Genomic DNA, 19,203 nt, shown 5'->3' with positions numbered 1-19,203 from the left:
TGTGCTATTTTCATGCCTGGTACCCATGGAGGTTAGAAGAGGGTATCAGATCCCCTAGACCTGAAGTTACAGACCATTGTGAGCCACCATGCGGGTGCTGGGAATCACACCCCGGTCCTCTGCAAGAATGAGCGCTCATACCACTGAGCCATCTCTCCAGCTACGCTGTGTGCAGCCCTTAAATACGGCAAAGGCACCCATGAAGGCTGACTTCACCTTGCCCCAAAACCCAGCCCCTCAGCTGTGCTGTATACAGCAGAATCAAAGTCATTTTAACAACAGTACAAATACAACTCACCAAGGCAGGGAGGGACTGTGTGCAACGCCAAATATTCTCAAGCCAGCAGAAATGGGTTTCTGCTTCCTTACCGGACAACAATAAATCCAAGGATCTAAATAAGTCTATGTGGGCCCTTTAAGATGAGCAGTAAGAACTGACTTCCTAAGGAAGTTGGGCTTGTGCTGGCTGTAAGCAGAGGAAGCCTCGGGGCAGCCACTGACTTCTGAGCACCCTGAAAAGAGCTTGAGCCTGCCAGAGCCCAAGTACACACCGGGGATCACAATATGCTTGGCTATCTCTCTGTCCTTCCAGCTGCCACCAGCTAATGGTCCCCCTCACAGTGCCCTGCCCCCAACAAACTTGTCTTGTCACAACTGTCCACAGCTTCCATGACTCTTGTTAGTGTGCATACTAATTACAAGAAGGTGGCTCTCAGAACCCATCAGTCCCCACTCTTCATTAAAATTAACAACCAAAAGAAGGAAAGAGGCAACTGAACGTCATTCAGACTGTTCTGCACTGGCCTCCCACCTTGCAAAAAGGAAAGCATTTATCGGAACCTTACACAGGGAATGATTCCAAACACTTTTAGAAGTCATTGGCCGTGGGGATTGCCGTCCTCCCCTGTGTCTTCCCGTGGACATCCTGGCAGCGCCTACACAGCTACATCCGAATGTCAAAAAAACTGAATGAAAAATACCCCCCCGTTACAGCCTTCTTCATTGTCTAGAGTTTCGATTACACCTAGACGATCTCTGAGTGGGCATGATTAAGTGGATACTTCCAATGATCAGGGAGAAGAAGGGAGAAAGGTGTTCGCTGACTGAAAACATTGAGCATGCTTTTAGTCTTCTTTTCAGATTGACCTATTGTATTTTAGGTGTAAGAAGTGTTCTGCTTGCATATATGTATATGCCCCACAGATGTGCCCGGTGTTCACAGAACCCCTGGAACTGGGCTCCCTTTAAGCTGCCTGAATTTTCGCCCCATTGTTACGGCAGACTTTATTATTTCATTTGAAATCAACTTGACCACTGTCTGGGGACAGTCCTGCTAAATCACAGTGTGAACATGCCAGCTTCTATCTTCATTTCTGAAGACTGAGAAGGCATAATCTTTAAACACACATACACGGGACTCTTAGCTTCTTAGCTTTCAGTCTCCTTCAAGACCACAGCGGGGCGGGTTGGGGGGGAGGGCTAAAGGACATATCCTTTGACTGACTGAGCCTCCTGTCTGTCCTTCTGTCCTTACATACCCACTCCACGTGCCCACACAAATGCCTCCTGTGGCCAGCTGGCACCTGTACTCTCTGGTCACTCAAACAAGGAAAGGCCCGGGCCTCACCTGTTCCTCTCACAGATGTGGCCTGACCACCCCGTGGGGTGGGACGTGCAATCCCACAGCTCAGCTTCAGGTCTGCGATTGTTATGCCAACAGACTGAGATAAGCCTAAAACCCTGCCTATGAGTCGGATGTCATGGGCTCCGGTCTCCTGAGGACCTGCCTTCCTGTTATTTTTCTGTTCGTGCTGGGGCTCCACAAGCAGAGGGCTTGCGGGGCGGCTACCACCCCGGCCTGCAATGCCCTCTTGAAAGGCTACGTGAATGGAATGGGTGAATCACTCGAGCCCTGGAGTGGCTTAGGACTGCCTCAAAAGATCCCTGTCCTCGAGCTGAACTTTGTCTCTCTTTCACAGACGGTTAGCACCTTGGTGGTGGCGGACTCGAGAACTTCTGGAATCTACAGCTGCAAGGCCATCAATAAAATAGGGACTGTGGAAAGAAACATAAAATTTTACGTCACAGGTAAGCTATACTGACTCTGCCTTCAGAGAGACCCGGTGGCCTCAGTCAGCTGTCTTTGTTTTGAACACTCCTAGTAATTTTTTTTAAAACATTCCGTAGACACGTCCAGCTGTGAGCACCACTATTCTTGCTCCCAGGAATAGAATTCCACCACATCACTGGCTTCTCTCAAGAGCCCCTTCCCTGAGTTCTCCTTCCCACACTTGATTCTCAATTGGGATCCTTTTCGCTCGCTTTTGGACCCCCTTCAGGACCTACCCCAGGACTGGCCTCTTGTTCACTCCCAACCCCTATGATGTTCAAGGGTTTTTTGTTGCTCTTGGCTTGGTTTGGTTTGAGGTTTATTTTTTGATTTTTTTTTTTGGTTTTTTTGTTTGTTTGTTTGTTTGTTTGGTTTGGTTGGTTGGTTTGGTTTGGGTTTTTTTTTTTTTTTTGTGAAGGTTGTTTTGGGGTTTGTGGGGTTTTTTACTTAGAAATTCATAGTTGAAGTAGTTCAGACCAGTGGGGGACTAAGACTCTCCTGTCAAAATCTGAAACTGAAATTTGTTCATCATAACTAATGGGCTATGTTTGAGCAATTAGGGATTTTTCATTTTAAACCCATTGGACTCTGCAAATCTTACAACCGGCAAGGCCCACGAGAGGCACTCCCTAAGTCCCTCCCCGGGTTCAGGAAGGAAATAAGGAACTCAGTGTCTAAAAGCAACCGCCTGGCTCCGCGCTCCCCCAGGTTCTGAGGAAACCCGGGCAGTGTGCCAACCCTCTGGAAACTTCACACCGCATGGAGCAGGCTGCTGACATTACCTGGAAGTCTCTAGAAAGAACGAGACTGGACTAATTTCATGAGGTAGTTTACACTGTTAGATGACAGGAGCCTATGGCCAGTGAGCCATGCCCCAAAGAGTGTGGGCCATGGAGACAACCTGAAAATCATTCTCAGACGTGAAGAGTGCCCCTGCATTTTCTGGAGAGAGGAGAATGCCACAGCAAAGCCCCCCTAGATCAAGGCTAGGTTCCCACCTTCTCACCTTAGAGGAATAGAAAGGAGTGCATCTCTGTGTCCACTCCCAGCAGGAAAGTCCTTTGCTGGGGAAGGATGCTTACCAAGATTTCCCTCCAGCTAGTCCGCAAGTAAATCCAGGTGCTTTGGACTAAACACAAAGGTTTGCATTATTCTTATGTTTAGTTGGAAACAGGTTTTTACAGTCTGAATCTGTAGTCAAAGCTTGTGTGGTTTGGAAGATGAAAGACAGGACAGTGCCTTCGATTTTGAACTAGCTAGCAACGGTTGATGGTACCCACTGCGGAGCAGCACATGACAACTCTGGTGTATCAGCACAGGCCCAGGTCCCCCAGGAAGAGATGAGGGCATGTGTCATGTCCTAGTATCAGTATGTACCTGCGGCAGTAATGTGATGTTTGAATTACTCTTTGGTACCATCACTGATAGAGGCCACATATGTAACTTAAACTTTTCCGGGACTACAGAGATGGCTTAGTGGTTCAGAGTGCTTGTTGCTGCTGCTGCTGCAGGGAAGTAGGGTTTGGGTTCCCAGGATCCCATCAGGGGGCTCACAATTGCCTGAAATTCTAGTTCTAGATGATTCTGTGCCCTTTTTCGGACCCCCATGGCAACTGCACATACATGTGCATAGCCACAGACATAGACAAGTATAAAAAAAAAAGAAATCTTTTTAAAAATTTTTCAAGTGTTCATTTATTTTATAGAATCATGTTTTAGAGGCTGGATGATGGTTGCACTCGCCTTTAATCTCAGCATTTAGAAGGCAAAGGCAGTCAGATCTCTGAGTTGGAGGCTAGCCTGGTCTACAGAGAGAGCCAATACCAAACTGAGAAACCCTGTCCCAAAACATCCCCCCATTTAAAAAAAAAAAAAAGATTAGCTTTATTTAAGCCAGTATATTTAAAATACTATATTCCATTTTTAATATGTTATCAACAAACTTGATACTATGATAAAGAAACAGAGCGTGAGGCGCAGGGGGCTGGGGGAAAGTGTGAACAGAGAGGGAAGAGGCTGGACTCACCCCTGTGTGTGCAAAGCCAAGAAAGACCACCACTGGGGACCAACGATGCTTCTCTAGCTGCCGACTCATCTAAAATTACTCCGTAAGCCTTGCCATGTGTCCCGACTTCTTGTAGATAGTTGTGCCTCCATCTGGACCTCAAGGCCAGGCTAGGCTAGCCTGGAGTCCTGGGGCTGTTCAGGCTGCCGAGTAGGCTGTAGCCATACCTGGTTTGCCTGGCACTCCATCCCCGTGGGTGGGGGGCATGCCCACTTCCATGCCTACATCTGCTCCCTGGCCTTTGCCCCCAAACCTCTCACTGAGTCTACTTCAGGCCGCTTCTTGGCCTAGTGGTCAGGACCCTGAAGAATGAGCAGCCTGAGGAATGACTGAACCAGTCTAGAGGCACACTTGAGGACCATCTGTCTTTTTCTGGGAATGTTGGAACACACACACACACACACACCAAGGCCTTGAGCCTTTTCTAGAGTAAAGTGACAGAGGCTCAGGGTGGGCACACTCCTTTGGCCCATAGAGGTGTCACATTAGAGGGTAGGGTCCAACCAGAACAGACCAGATAAAGGAGGGGACACATCTCCTTTGGAGGCTTGTTCTGGGAGAGGCCATGCTGAGGGGAAGGGAAAGACATGCCTCCTAGAAGCACTTCTGAAAACACAAAAACTTCAACTTAAGCCTGAAACAGCTCATAACCTAGGCCTGGTTGTCTCGGAGAAGCTTTTCTCCCCATAACTCTTGTCTACCAGCCCTGGGAAGCCTACATGTGGGTTGATGAGAGATTGACCTGCTTATATTCACTGTTGGCTTTTAGCTAATTATTTTAATTTAAGACAGGATCTCACTATGTATCCTTGGCTGTCCAGGAGCTCATATGTAAACCTGACCAGCCTTGAACTTACAGAAGTAACTAACACCGTGATCTCTGTGGTAGAGTCCCCTCCCCCTCATATCATGTAGGTGGCCCTGAGTTCAAACCCTAGGATCCCCTACCCCTAAAGTGGCTGTCTAAACTTTAAATGCTGCAAAGATCGATTTGGTGATTTGTTGATTCTCATTTTAATTATGTCCCTCTTCTTAAAACACAGTGATTTCTTCCTCCATGGGGAAGCAGCTAGCTATGGTCCTTGGCTTCCCTGGCCATGTCCTCTCCTAAATCTGGTACTTGTACCTAGGAACTAAGCAGAGCTTTCTAGTGACTATTCATGTTCTTTCAGGGACTATTACTGCCAGTTTTCAATGAAAGTAAAGTGTTCAGTGTTTCAAACAAGATGACAAGCGCCCTTTCCAGTGTCTATGTAGGGCCACCCAGTCAGGTGACCATGCCTGCCCACCTAGTGCCCGTTCGCACACGGGCATGCTCTGCCTACAGGATTACCTGTGTCTCTCTCTCTCTCCTGGACCCCATCCAGATGAGGAGTGTTATTTGGTGACAATGCCTAGGGAGCGCTCAGCTGCTCTTCTCATTGGCAGAGCTGGAGGACGCTTTCCTAGGTCTGTTTCTATATTCAGGCTTGAAAAAAATAATTGAGGAGAAAAACCCTCTGGGTTTACTAAACAACGATATTTGTCTACAGTCTTCTAGGGATCAAAAGCAAATACTGAAAGGGGGTTGCACTGAGAAACAGAAAATCCTAAGGGCTGTCTGAAGGCTTCAGACGCATCTACCCCTCCCTCCCCCCCCCCCCCCCCCCCCCGCAAACAGGATTCAAGATGGATCTGAGGGCTTTCCTAGTTGTTTGTTTGTATTCTCTTCTCTGGATAAATTTTGCATGCTTTTTTAAATTTTTTATTTTACCTTCTTTCTGGCGCCCGGTGTGACTATGAGGGTGAAACCGGAATGGCTGCAATGTCTTATCGCCCTCGTTTCCCAATGTCACTAAATGCATTTCATTTTGAGATTCCTGGTGGCACTTGGCAAAGATAAACAAAATCTTCCATCAGGAAATCTGTGAGCTATTTCCCCAGGAAGTTTCAAATCACTAAAGTAAATAGAAACTCCGTACATGACCTCAGTGGTGTGACCGGGATCCCTGGGTGCCAACCCACCGGGATGAGTCCAGAGGAGCACAGAAAGGCTCTGGTCTTAGGAGAAGGTCTGCATGCAGCCCTCTGTCCTTGTGTCTGTGTGGACGATGACAGCGAACATGTCGTTCTCCCTTGGAAGGATGTAAAGCAGATGCTGAAGCAGCCGCTGGCGTGGCTATGGCAGACACCTTACCAGGTTTTCAGCAAGAGCGTCTCTCCTCTCTGCCTTGCTCCTCAGCCACCACCACCTCACAGGCTGCTGTCACCCCCTGCTTCCAGGTTTCAAATGAATACTTGGCATTTCTTCAGACAAGACATTTTATAATACAGCCAAAGCCAGAAAAATCAGAAAAACAAGCAACGTGGGATTTAGGAAAGAGCTGATACGATGTCTAATTTTGGACTATTGTCCCCTTAACGTTTAAAGGTCCCTTTATACCTTTGTTTACGGAGGATAATAATAACAACAGACAACAGCTCTTTTCATCTTCAAAGCTCTTTGTAAAATGTTGGCCCAAATTCTTTGCTCAAATATAGATACATCATCAGTAGCAAGCAATGGGAAGGTATTGAGAATAAGTCAGTTCAGGGCCAGTAGCCATGAGCATTCTAGAATGGCATGGAGGAGCCTGTACCCCTAAACCCAACAGATGGTTTTGGAAAGACCCCTGAGAGGTGGGGTGCACAGGCTGGTGTAGAATGGGAAGGGGTTTAGGAGGTGTAGAGAAAGGATGGCAACTGACCCTCAACGGAGTGACTTTTGTTGACGTCATTGCCTTCAAAACCATTTCTTATTGTTTCTAAGACTGTTACAAGTAGTCTGGGTCCTCTTCAAACTTCCTACATAACTAAGGATGGCCTTGAACTCTTGGCCTGCCTGCTTCTACTACTTCCCCAGTGCTGGATGGCAACTGTGCGCCTCCATACCCCACTCCTTAGAATGATTTTTTTCTTTAGAGTAAATACGACCTCCCCACCTGTGGGGCTGGGTACACTAACTAAGCAAATTCTCTGCCACTGAGATATGCCCCCAGCCCTAAATTTGACTTTAAAACTATTGGATGTCTCTGGAATCTGGAAACTGGTCCGGATTTGCCTACATTTTCAAAAGAAAACATGTTGCCTTTTGTGTATGGGTACAAGCATTCCCACTAGAGGACCGGAGTGGGTGAGGAACCTGATTGTCCTCTGCCCCCTGGACTAGTAGAGAGGCCATGGACTCTTTTCAGAAGCAGCAGGGAGAAGGCCACTGTGAAGTAAGGGCAGTCCCTGATGGGCTGGCCCTGACCAGTCTTTCCGGCAGGGCTCAGTTGAAAGGAGCTGTTTGGAGCTGTACAGGACCTTGGAGTTTTAGTACATGTTGCTCTTGGGCTGTCTTGTTATTTTACTCTCCTCAAATGTCAGCTTACCAGGACTGTACGTGATAACGAGATGGGGCAGGAGGTTCTGGTTCCAAGTTAGGAAAATCATTTCACCATGCCGAGCAACTGGGGACAGATAAGAAAAGGTTACCTGCCCCCCCAAACTGCCCTGATTTTGCATTTCCTGTGTCACTTGGGATGGACTCAACTCCACAGGCTCTCCCAGCTCTGTTTGATCACTTCCGCTAACATAAAAAGACAAAAGCCTTGTCCGGGCTGATGTTTAGAGGATCTGTGGGGGGAATGAATGGTTCTTGCCATGTCTGAGTAGCTCACTGGGAGACACTTGGTCTGAAGTTCTTTGTTCTTATTTTCTAGATGTCCCGAATGGCTTCCACGTCTCCTTGGAAAAGATGCCCACAGAAGGAGAGGACCTGAAAATCTCCTGCACGGTCAACAAGTTCCTGTACAGAGACATTACCTGGCTTCTGCTCCGGACAGTTAATAACAGAACCATGCACCACAGCATCAGCAAGCAGAAGATGGCCACCACCCAAGAGTATTCCATCACTCTGAACCTTGTCATCAAGAATGTGTCCCTGGAAGATTCAGGCACCTATGCCTGCAGAGCCAGGAACATATACACAGGGGAAGAAATCCTCCGGAAGACAGAAGTTCTCGTTAGAGGTGAGCACTGCAACAAAAAGGCTCTTTTCTCTCGGAGCTCCAAGTTTAAAGGCAGGAGGAGTGATTGTACCACACAGAGTAATGTCAAACATTAAAGGACTCGTTGAGAAGTCACGGTGGTCTCCTCCCATCTTGGTTTGTTGTCACTGTTGCTAGCTTTCAGGCCCAGAGGAGACGCTCCTCTCAGAATGAGTTTGGACACGATAGTGTAATAAGGATCCCCAGTGCCTGCTGGCCCAGGGTGCTCTCTGGGCCACCTGGTGTGTGTTTGGATGAAGATCCCTGTACTCTGCCTTCTCTCTTTTGTCTTCTCCTGCCTGATAGACAGCAACCTGGGACTCATCTTTTATTCCACTCTGATGCCAACCTCTTTTGATATATATTTTTTTTAAGTTGTGAAGCTGCACAAACTGAATAATTTAAGCCAATTGCTGGTTCCTGCCAAAGATGGACACGAATAAGTTAATTCTTTCAGCACAACATGAGTACAGTTGAATTTGAGTCTTTGTCGGGTGTCTACCTGGTTTTCCTTTTAACTGTTTTCATTTGCTCTTGATTTTGTAAATAGTACCTGGATAACAAGTTATAATGCTTATTTATTTGAAAGTATTTTTTTACATGAATTATGTTGATCTTAAACTGGGGGTTCTAAGATGGGTCCCAGGGGCACAAGATATTGATGTAATTCTGAGAGCAAAGTATGACTGATGAAGGTCCACCCAGTCAGCTCCACCCTCCTCTGTCCATATTCCAGGTAGTTCCACAGGTATTTCCTCAGTAGGGAGTCCAGCATTCTGGCTCTGCTCCTCACTGCCCTGCGCTGGACCAGCAATCCCTGACAGCCGGAGAAAGCACAGCAAGCCTTCATTCTGAATATTCATGGCCCCTGGGCACTGTTGTAAAGCCCTTCATCTTGCTTTGCTGGCATCAGAGGTGTCCACAATCCGTGTATCCAGGACATACTGTGACTAGAGAGTTCATGCAGCCATCTTAATAGCTACTAAAAAATCTACTCACTAAAACAGGAAAAGGCCACCTTCTCTGTATACAAATGTTAATGGATGTTTATGGTCGTTAAGAAATTGCAAAAGTACAAGCGCAATATTAAAACTATTTAAATGCATGCCTTTTTAAAAAAAATCAAGAGCAATAACATTTTCAGCTTGCATTTGAAGGAAAGGTACTTTTAATATGCATTGTTCTGTTTCCATGTATGATTGATCTTTGTATGTGAACTACAGGGGTGGGGGAAGCCAGCAATAATGACCAAAATAGAGTGGCTGAGAAACAGGGGCTGGGCAGTTCAATGGGGAGTGATAATATGGCCGCTCTCAAGCTTGGGAACTCAGCAGCCTGCTTCCTCCTCTAGGCAACAGACTGGGTCCCGTGGCTAAACTAGTCTTTCGCGTGGGAATTGCTTTTGTCAAGTGTGAAAGAGTAAACAATAGCATTTCCCCCAAAGGCCACTTTTATGGAGCCCCGAATGCTGTGAAAACAATCAGTGGCCTGGAAGGCTGTCAGCCCAGAGGAAAGAATAATCAATTGTGTCTTGAAGCCTTACCTATGGCTCTTTGGCCTGGCCTCTTTGTTCATTCTGAGGCAATGTGTTCCTTCAGGAAACACAACCTCAGCACCATTAAGAAGACTTTAGGGGCTCAGCTTTTTGGAAAGCTTTTTTTAAAAAATTAAGAATTTAGGGAGCTTTCTCAGAAAAACTGAACTGAACATGCAAAGCCTTCCTATTCCTTCCCTGGGAGGAGGGAAAGATGCATGTATTCCAAGAGACAATCTTAAGAATTCCATTCACTGTTATAATTAATCCTTCCCGAAGATTCTTCTAAGAAAAGAATCTATTATTGTATAGTTTTTTTTTTAATCTTTCTTTGGGATATGAAGAGAGATGAGGGAGAGAGAGAGAGAGAGAGACAGCTGAAGGAAAGGGGAATGAGGCTGGCTCCTCAGCCCCTTCCAAAAGTGGAAAAAAGAAACCACATCTTTAGGGGCCTAGGACCTAGCCAGCAACACAGGGTCATAGCTAAGAAGGAAAAGAACCTCTTGTGGGCAGTTGTCTTTGGCTACTGATAACCAGCAAAAGTATTCTGTTAATTCAGATTATTTTAGAAGAAGGGTCAGGTTTCTATTTTTACCAGCTATGTATGGGTTCCATGCACCTTTCTTTCTTAAAATGTCAAAATCCATCGCTACAGAGTCTGAGGTAGAATTAACAAAATATGATGCTTAGGTTGAATGACTCTGTAGACAGAAACCAAAATTGGGAAACTTAGCATACAAAAAGAAAAATTCATAGATAAATCCTCATACTGTATGCTTCCGTAGGTGCGTGTGAACCTTGCATTTAAATGGAGTTCTGTGTTTATTCCGCAGCTCTTTCTGCTGCTCCTGTGAAGTTTGTAGCATAAAATCGGCCCTTTGGATGCTCTTCGCAACATTTTTGTTAAATCAGACATTCTCTTCTAAGTACATCTGTCAGGGAAACTCACAACCTATGTCCACATGATATTATAAACTGTAGCTATGAAAAGTATTGGTGTTTTATAGGCCCTGTATTCAAACTTCTCTTAAGGCCTATGAGCAGTGATGGATTATTTTATCGCAGATACCACATTAGTCATAGTAAAATGTGCTGGAGGAAGCTAGGAAACACAACGGACTGGGTCCGCGTTTCAGGTTAGATCTGTCCGAGTCACTGTTCAATGCTAACTAGCTGTGTGTTCTTTATTCTGTCTCATCATATCTCACGGATGCTCTGTAAAAGTGTCAACATTGTATCGAGCAAGCACGCACAAGTTATCACGTATGGAAAGTTTTTTTATGGGCTACATTTTTCAATAAGAAAAGCTGACAGGCTGCATAGAACATAGACACAGAAATAACAGGACTGGTTTCGCCCGTGAAGGTGAGCTAGAGGAGACGAGGCCAAAGAGCGTTCTCATGCAGCCTCCTCCGGAGGAAGGGATCTCAGTCAGCCCACACGCCTTCAGATTTCATTTTGTGTGAAACAAGAAGGCTTATTAGAAACTCTGGAACCCCATGCCCTTGAGAAATCTCATGGGTAGTCACCCTGCCTCGTTCTCCCTACTTGACTTTGTTATATGATGGTATACTTCTTAACCTGGGATTTCAAAATGGCCTTAACAGATGCTGACCCTGAGAGTTTCCCTGCAGGAATCTAAAGAGAAAAGTGTGGGGATGCAGCAGACTCCTGCAGGGGACGTGGAATCCAATCCAGGCCACAGCAGCGCCACTTTGTAGCTTAGCCATTCCTAAGCTGCGCACTCCCCGTGTTAATGCCCTAAGATGAGGACCCAAACCTGGTCAGAGAAAGCTCAGACCAGTGTGCAGAATATGTAAGTCACACCTAAACCCTTGGGATTTCTGTCCTAGGATCTGCAAATGAGATGGAGAAGGAGGACTGGGGGGCGGGGGTGGGGGTGGGGGTAGGGGATGACGTTAGGAGGCGTTTCTGTTCTTCTCTGTCGGACTTGAGTCCCTGATCCAATCCCGCCTCGCTAGAATGTATACACATCAGCAGGACTGACTGACTACTTCATTTCCGCAGAGACACTGTACTCATTGGGGCCCTGGGGGTACTGCGGTTCCTGTGTGGGATTTTAATATTATAATGTATTGCATCTTAATGTATTAAGTTCATTTTTTGTTGTACTATATTGGTTGGCATTTTATTAAAATAAATTGTATTGTACCATATTTGTATGTTTTAAGAGAAAATAATATAAAATATAATATTTGTGCTATTATATAGCGCAAAACCTACAATTTGTGCCTCTGCCTCTTGAATTAACTTTTTGGTTGCTTGCATTGGGGAAGGGAATGGAGGGAGGGAAGTAATCAATAAAGCTTTGAAAATTCCAGAACTTTCCTGTTTGGTCTGCTGCCTCAAAATGTAGATTATGGAGTAACACAACCCATCCCATACAGCTCAAATCAATACAAACTCAGAGCCACCGGGCTCAATGCAGAAATCACACACAAGACATGAGATTACATTGGCCCATCACAACATGTAATAGGAATGTAAAAAAAAATACAACCCTAAATACACAACCATGCTTTTCATGTTGAGTTTCTGAAATATTTGAGTTTTAGAAAAAGCTCTTCCTTGTCAAAGAAGAAACCGAGTTGGCCAGATAAGACCCCCGTGTGTCTAAAACCAGAGTCCAGCCTAGTCCCTCATTTTTCCATTCTAGTACATTGTAACTTATTGTCGTGGCTTACTAAGGGAAGCAATAACTTTAATGAGTGAAGATAAAGGGGACAAAATGCATGTTGAAGCCTTATGGTCACCTTGGGTGGTCTCTGCCTCTATTAAAAACGCCAATGTTTGTGCAGTCGAAGTAACCCCAAGCCCTTCTCTTTCCTCACTAGACCAGAAGGCGCCGCACCTGCTGCAGAACCTTAGTGACCACAAGGTGTCCATCAGCGGCTCCGCGACCTTAGACTGCCTAGCTAGTGGCGTCCCTGAGCCTCACATTGCTTGGTTCAAAAACAACCACAAAATACAGCAAGAACCTGGTAAGAGACTCTCCCTTGCCCTCGGTCACACCCTTCCCTCCCAGTCTCCCTACCTCCTGCCTCTCCGACATCTAGAACCTTCTGCTTAGCATGCTTGCAGACTGTGTTTACTTCAGCTTCCAAGGAGGAATCGCAGCGCTGGCTCCGCGGCCCGATCCCCAGCACTAAAGGGCTTCCTTACTTCATCTGCTCATCCTGAGCCTTTAAACAGCTCAGAGGGACAGACATGGGAAGGCCGCCCAGGAAGTGGTTCAATTCACTGGGACAGCTGGGAGGATGAGTGTTGAAATAGGAGCGGCCGGGCTGCGTCCCAGGCACCCGACCGTCCGCATGGCTAGCTTTACCCGAAATGATTACACGGAAACTGTATTCTTTTAAACACTGCTTGGCCCATTAGTTCCAGCCTCTTATTGGCTAGCTCTTACATATTGATCTAATCCATTTCTAATATTCTGTGTAACACCACGAGGTGGCTTACCAGGGAAGATCTTAACCTGCGTCTGTGTCAGGTGGGAGAATCATGGAGAGTCCCTGACTCAGCTTCTTTCTCCCAGCATTCTGTTCTGTTTACTCTGCCTATTTAAATTCTACCCTATCAGAGGGCCAAGCAGTTTCTTTATTAATTAACCAATGAAAGCAACAGAGAAGATACAAGTCCCACCTCCATCAGATGAGGAGTGGGTTTCTTGGCTAGGGGGCTTGCATAGTTTTGTTTTGGTTTGCTTTTAATTTTTAAAACTTTGATGTGTTTGAGAGTTTCATCTGCATGTATGTTCAGGTACCACTTGATTGCCTGGTGCCTGTGGAGGCCAGAGAAGGTGTCAGGTTCACTGAACTGGAGTCACAGATTCCTGGGAGCCATCACATGGGTGCTAGGAATCAAACCTGGGTCCTCTGGAAGAGCAACTGATGCTCTTAATCACTGAGCTATTGCTCCAGCCCCATATTGCACTTTTCAGCACTTAGTACATATGAAGCTCAGAGAGGTAGATTTATAATTTTTTAAAAATTCATCTATACTCGTTTTCATAATCTGGGAGCACTATTTTATTATACTAGTTTAACAAAAACATTTACTTTTTTAGGGGTGTGTGTGTGAGTGTGAGACTCTGTGAGAGTGTAGGTGCCAATGGTGGGCAGAAGAGGGCATTAGATTTCCTGGAACTGAAGTTGCAGGTGGTTGTGAGCTGCCTGACGTGGCTGCTGGGAATTCAACTCAGATCCTCCTGAAGAGCAGCAAATGCTCTTAATGGCTGAGCCATCTCTTCAGTCCTAAAAGAGAAAAAGAGCAACAAAACAACTTTCTAGCTTAAACTAATTGTTATGAGCTATTTTCTTTTTAAAAAATAAATCTGGCTAAACTAAAATCAATGACTACAGACAGGGTCTATATTCTGCCTGCTTCACGCTGTGGCTAAATAAGATTAAACTAAACTTACATTTTGGTTGACAGTTATATTTGTACAAGTTATATTTGTTCAGTCCCCATATTATGAATAAAATTGTCCTTATTCACAATACTTGACAACCTCCATCACTCGTGTGACGGTGTGGCGTGCTCCCAGACTGTGAGTCTTCCACTCAGAGCAAGTCTCTGTGTGAGTCTGGGATCTCATCTTGGGATGAGACCACGAGAGAACAAAGCTTCACAGTATTGATGGTGTCTCAGGAGGGCTATGTATTCCACAGTGCAGAGTCAGCCCTGTCACACCTTGTCTAGAAGGAGCACTTCTGTTCCCCAAGCACAGCACGCTGGGACCAGCTTGCCACTGCTCCTAAGGACCTCCCTCTCGCCAAAAGGGAGCAGCTTGTCTCTCTCTGAGACACACACACACACACACACACACACACACACACACACGACAAGTAATTACCTTTTTAAACAACCTCAGTAAGAGGGAAGTGGAACCCTTCATCAGGAAAAAAAGTCTCATACTCTATTGTTATTTTTGAAGAACTTATTTACACTTGAGTGAGGTGGCTGAGGAGGCCAGAGGCATTGATTCCTCTGGGGCTGAGTTACAGGTGGTTGTTCCTTGCCTGTCACAAGTGTTGGGAACAGAACTCAGGTGCTCGGCAAGAGCATCCCGTGCTCTTGGCTGCTGAGCCACACCTTCACCTCCCGCTATTCCTTTGTAACCATCAGGTGATATGCAGTTCCCTTCAGCCAGTAGACAATCTATCTGGGCCTCCTACTCAGAGTGTTAGCGTCAGTCACATGTTCCCAGAGTGTTGGCTTCATGAATGACGTCCAGAGACTTGCCTGCTACCTTTAGTAGCTCATCTGGTCATCCAAACACTTGGTTTGAGGCAGGGTCTATATCACAGAGCTATATGAAGAGATTTTGGAATATCCTTAGGCCAATATGGAGAATAGATAACTTGGCCCAAAGAGATTGAATGACTTACTAAACCATTTATTTTGTAGAAGATGAATCCCTTGAGGTATTCTGCCATCAGAAAAAGATGAGAGACTACGTAGACAAACACATAGCTCATAAAAGAGACTGGTGTGACTGCTTCCCCTATAAAGTCAGAGTCCATGTCACATAACAGAGGCCCAAAGGAGCCCTAGATCCTCTACAAGCCTGGTGAACTGGCTTTTGCTCTGTCCTCCACCCTCACGTGATCACAGGCCGTGCAGATTTCATGATGTGCTGAGAGAAAATGGTGACTGGCAGTTTGAGAGACTTGAGTCTGATTTAAGTTCAGTTCTTAGGCCCTAAATTTGAGTTAAAAGTTCAAATATCGTAGCTCGTGCCCATGAGCCCAACACTGGAGAGGTGGAGGCAGGTACTTCAAGGCATTGAGGGTTCAAAGTCAGCTTAGACCATAGAGACCCTGTCTCAAACAAAACACAAGGTTCAACCAGTTCCAAAAACCCATGGCTGTTATGAGGCTGGGGGGGGGAGGGGGAACAGCACTCATACCACACACACACACACACACACACACACGCACGCACACACACACACACGCACGCACGCACACACACACACCACACACGCACGCACGCACACACACACACACACTCACACACTCACGCACGCACGCACACACGCACACACACACACACTCACACACTCACGCACGCACGCACACACACTCACACACTCACGCACGCACAGCAAAAGGGAACATAAGTGCCAGGTGAGTCCACCACAGAGACCAGGGCTTGAGGCCCCAGCACTGAGTTCTGCCTTCTGGGGTCCTGTTTACTTCTGAAACTGGGATAATGCTGACCGCACATGGTCAGGTTTTGACCGTGTCGCTCAGTCAAGCTGCCCATGGTGACAGCTTAGTGAGTGTCACCACCGTCTGACTCTCCTTGTTGTGCAGAAATTGGCCAATGAGTTGGAATCTGCTAGAAAACATCAAGACTGAGTAAAGCATCCCCAGCGTCAGCTCTCCCCCCACCACAAAGAAGCTTCTAAATGAGTCTTCTATAAACTCTTAGCTAGGTCTGTAATAAACACCACTGTCGGTACTTGTTAAACTTCACTATGCTATGTCCATCTTCTCTCTTTACTTTCTGTTTAAAGCTGCGCTAGCCGGGCCACTGAGGTGGCACTGTAGGTAACATGTTGGGCGCAAAGCCTGTTAACCTGAGTTTTTGAACCCCAGACCCCATGTGGTGGAAGGAGAGGACTGGGGTCCACAAGTAGCTAATTCCCACTGTAACTTCCTGGGAAGGACGTTCCGAACAGTAGTCACACTCCCACAAAGTTCCAAATGCGACCTGGGGTGCAACAGTCAGGCCCCACATCCTCCATCTCCTTGGCTTGTTCAACAGCACACAGAGGTAACATCAAACACACCGACTCTACGGAGCTATTTCCATTACAAACCTGTGAATACGGACCATTGGTAACCACAGTAGCCAGCCTTGACTTGCCAGGGCTCCATGGAGTGGAAAGCCCCTTCACATGTTAACCCGGTGAGGCTAGACTATGTTTGAAAACCTGAGCATACAACCCCACTGAGACTCCTCTTTCACAGAAAGCCTAGCCGCTCAGAAGGGCTCAGAGTATTGTAGGGGTGTTGGATCCTTAACAGGATCCGGTCTACTATCGTTATTACTCATGAACTGATAACTCTTCAACATTCCAAAGAAAATAGGAGAGAGGAAGCTGGGCATGCATGCGAGCACATGCCCCCGTGACCATCAAATGCCTGTTGAAAGAGCTGAGGGAACGTCTGCCCCCTCTTCATTTCCTCCCTTTCAGTGAGACCCAGGCATTCCTGCAGAGGAAAGCAAAGGCAAGAAAGCTGGGTAGTAACTTCTTGGGCCAAAGGGCAGCAGGCAGGAACAAAAGGAAATCTGGAGTGTGTGGGCTGGGACAGCATGCACACCCGCATGGGGGCCGCCTCTGCCACAGCAATGGAACAAGAGGAAAAAGACCCGAGCAATCCACATCACTGACTCCTGCAGCGGCAGGCTCTCCCGCCTCCTCGCTTGATCCATGGGCATCACCGCTCACTGACCACCTCTCCCCTGGGGCTCGCCTCTCACACCCTGCCTGCCTCACATACTCCCCGGGCTGCTTCGGTTTCCACCTGGCAAACTCACTGTCCTAGTATCCTTGTCACCAGAGTGTTTTTCTTCTGTCTTACGGCTAGGAGACAGCCGTTCTTCACTGGTTCCATTCACACTCATTCTCGGCCTCACTTCTCGGGCTTCCTGCGTTCTTCAAACCTTCCCGCAGTAATTGCGAGTTATTGATCATTCGGTTAGACAGCAAGAACCATGTTAAACTCATAACTGTTACCTGAGGTGGGCGCTAGTGTGAGCTGGTGCACAGGTAGACTGTGCTTCACAAACACCACTGCCATGGGCGCTTCGCTCGTGTTCATTTGTCTGGCTGGTTCCTTGTGGCAGTTCGGAGAGGCTCACTAAACCACTCTGCTGATTTTATAGGTTCAAACAGGAAGAAGTAGGGAGGGGGGAGAAACGACTGGCTCGGGTCATGGCATCTGAGCAAGCTAGGCTTGTCTCTGACATAGGCAGCTAGTACGGCAGTGTGTCTTATCTCTCGCAAGGCAACAGACAGACCGGTTCTAAACAGCCAGGTTGACATCCAAAACCATCTAACAGCAATGAAGACCTTTGTATTCCTCTTACATGTAAAAGCTTCCACAGACTTACATTTAAAACATGGTTAGAAATCATTTTAAAGTGTATTAAAAAAAAAGATAAGGCATTTTTAAAAGCTGGGCATTCCATCTATGAAGAGAGAAATTATCTTGAAGCCAAATCTAGTTATCTTTAGGGGGTTTTTTGTATTCATTTTGTTTTATTGAGACAGGGTCTCACCATGCAGCTCATAGTAGACCTGGAACTTGCCATATAGACCCGGCTGGCCTGGAGCTAACATGGGCAGGTAGCTGCCTTTGCCTTCCCTGTGCTGTCATTAAAGGCAAGCCCCACCATGCCCAGCTAATTTCAAGTTTTCAAGAGGTGGAAATTAAAGCCGTATCAGTTCACACCTCACTCGTTTATTTAAGAAGCTGCTCCTTTCTATCTAGCACAGTAGGTAGGCTGGGCAAACATGACATGGATCTGTCTTCCCCCTGCCCCTCAGAACTGATAACCAAACTCAGGAGCTTGTGCTCGGTAGGCGAGAACACACCACTGAGCTAAATCCTTAACCTCTGACTTCTGGATAGTAAAATTAAATTAAATCAAGATTAAATACATAAAGCTACTCCAAATTTTAAAATATAACCAAAAGGTCAAGTAATCAACCTGTGTAGTGTCCTGATGGGATGCGGCTTTTTCAAGCAGTACCCGTCCTTGTCCTGCTTGCTCACTGTCCACGTCAGCTGACCTCAAGGTGGCGTAAGATAAGTTAGTAAAATGAGGCCGGACGAAAACGCCACGACTTCATCACAGGGCTCAGGTCTGTGAAACAGGGGAGCTGAGAAAGGGTTGGCTAACCTGGCTAGACAAACTGCTGCAGAGTCCGGTGCTAGGGCCCATGTGGGCGGCTGCGGTGGCAAGGAGACCACGCGCACCGAAAAGCAGAAGGGTATGCCTTGACAGTGTTCACCATGAAGACGTGTCTAACATTTGAAGCAATAGATATGTTTAACTTGATTTCAAAAATCACACAATTCCCACCTATATCAAAACTCGCACATTCCCGTTAGCACCTCCACATTTTATGTCTTATATCTTGGTTAAAAGTAGATTTAATTTTTAAAATCTTGACTACATTAAAAACTGAGAGAAAATCCACTTTCTGCATGAACTTCGGTGCTTTAGGACTCTGTAGACAATAGGCTCCAATGGCTAAGTGTTGGTTAACTATAAAGAAGAAATGAGGGGAACCTTGAAAGAGGTGAGGACAGGGCTGCGTGTCCGAACCAGAGCTCAGCAGAGAGCAGCTGGAAGGACCAGGACGGGTGGCAGTGCTGGCAGACATTGGAAGATGCATTTCCTC

At 46.5% G+C, this 19,203-nt stretch overlaps 1 protein-coding gene across 1 annotated transcript in view; it reads left to right on the top strand.

The window, feature by feature from the left end:
• Positions 1–19,203, top strand: part of Flt1 (fms related receptor tyrosine kinase 1) — a 161,684-nt gene that overhangs the window by 77,081 nt on the left and 65,400 nt on the right. Inside the window, exons 12-14 of the mRNA XM_041677893.1 lie at positions 1,980–2,088; positions 7,898–8,206; positions 12,614–12,760. Coding sequence (XP_041533827.1) covers positions 1,980–2,088; positions 7,898–8,206; positions 12,614–12,760 — 565 coding nt within the window. The remainder of the gene's footprint in view (positions 1–1,979; positions 2,089–7,897; positions 8,207–12,613; positions 12,761–19,203) is intronic.

Source organism: Microtus oregoni, unplaced genomic scaffold (assembly GCF_018167655.1).
Source record: "Microtus oregoni isolate MIOR12 unplaced genomic scaffold, Mior012 000029F_ref0000214, whole genome shotgun sequence".
Lineage (NCBI taxonomy): Eukaryota > Metazoa > Chordata > Mammalia > Rodentia > Cricetidae > Microtus > Microtus oregoni.
The sequence above is the reverse complement of the archived record's forward strand: the minus strand, read 5'-3'. Positions and strand labels throughout refer to the sequence as shown.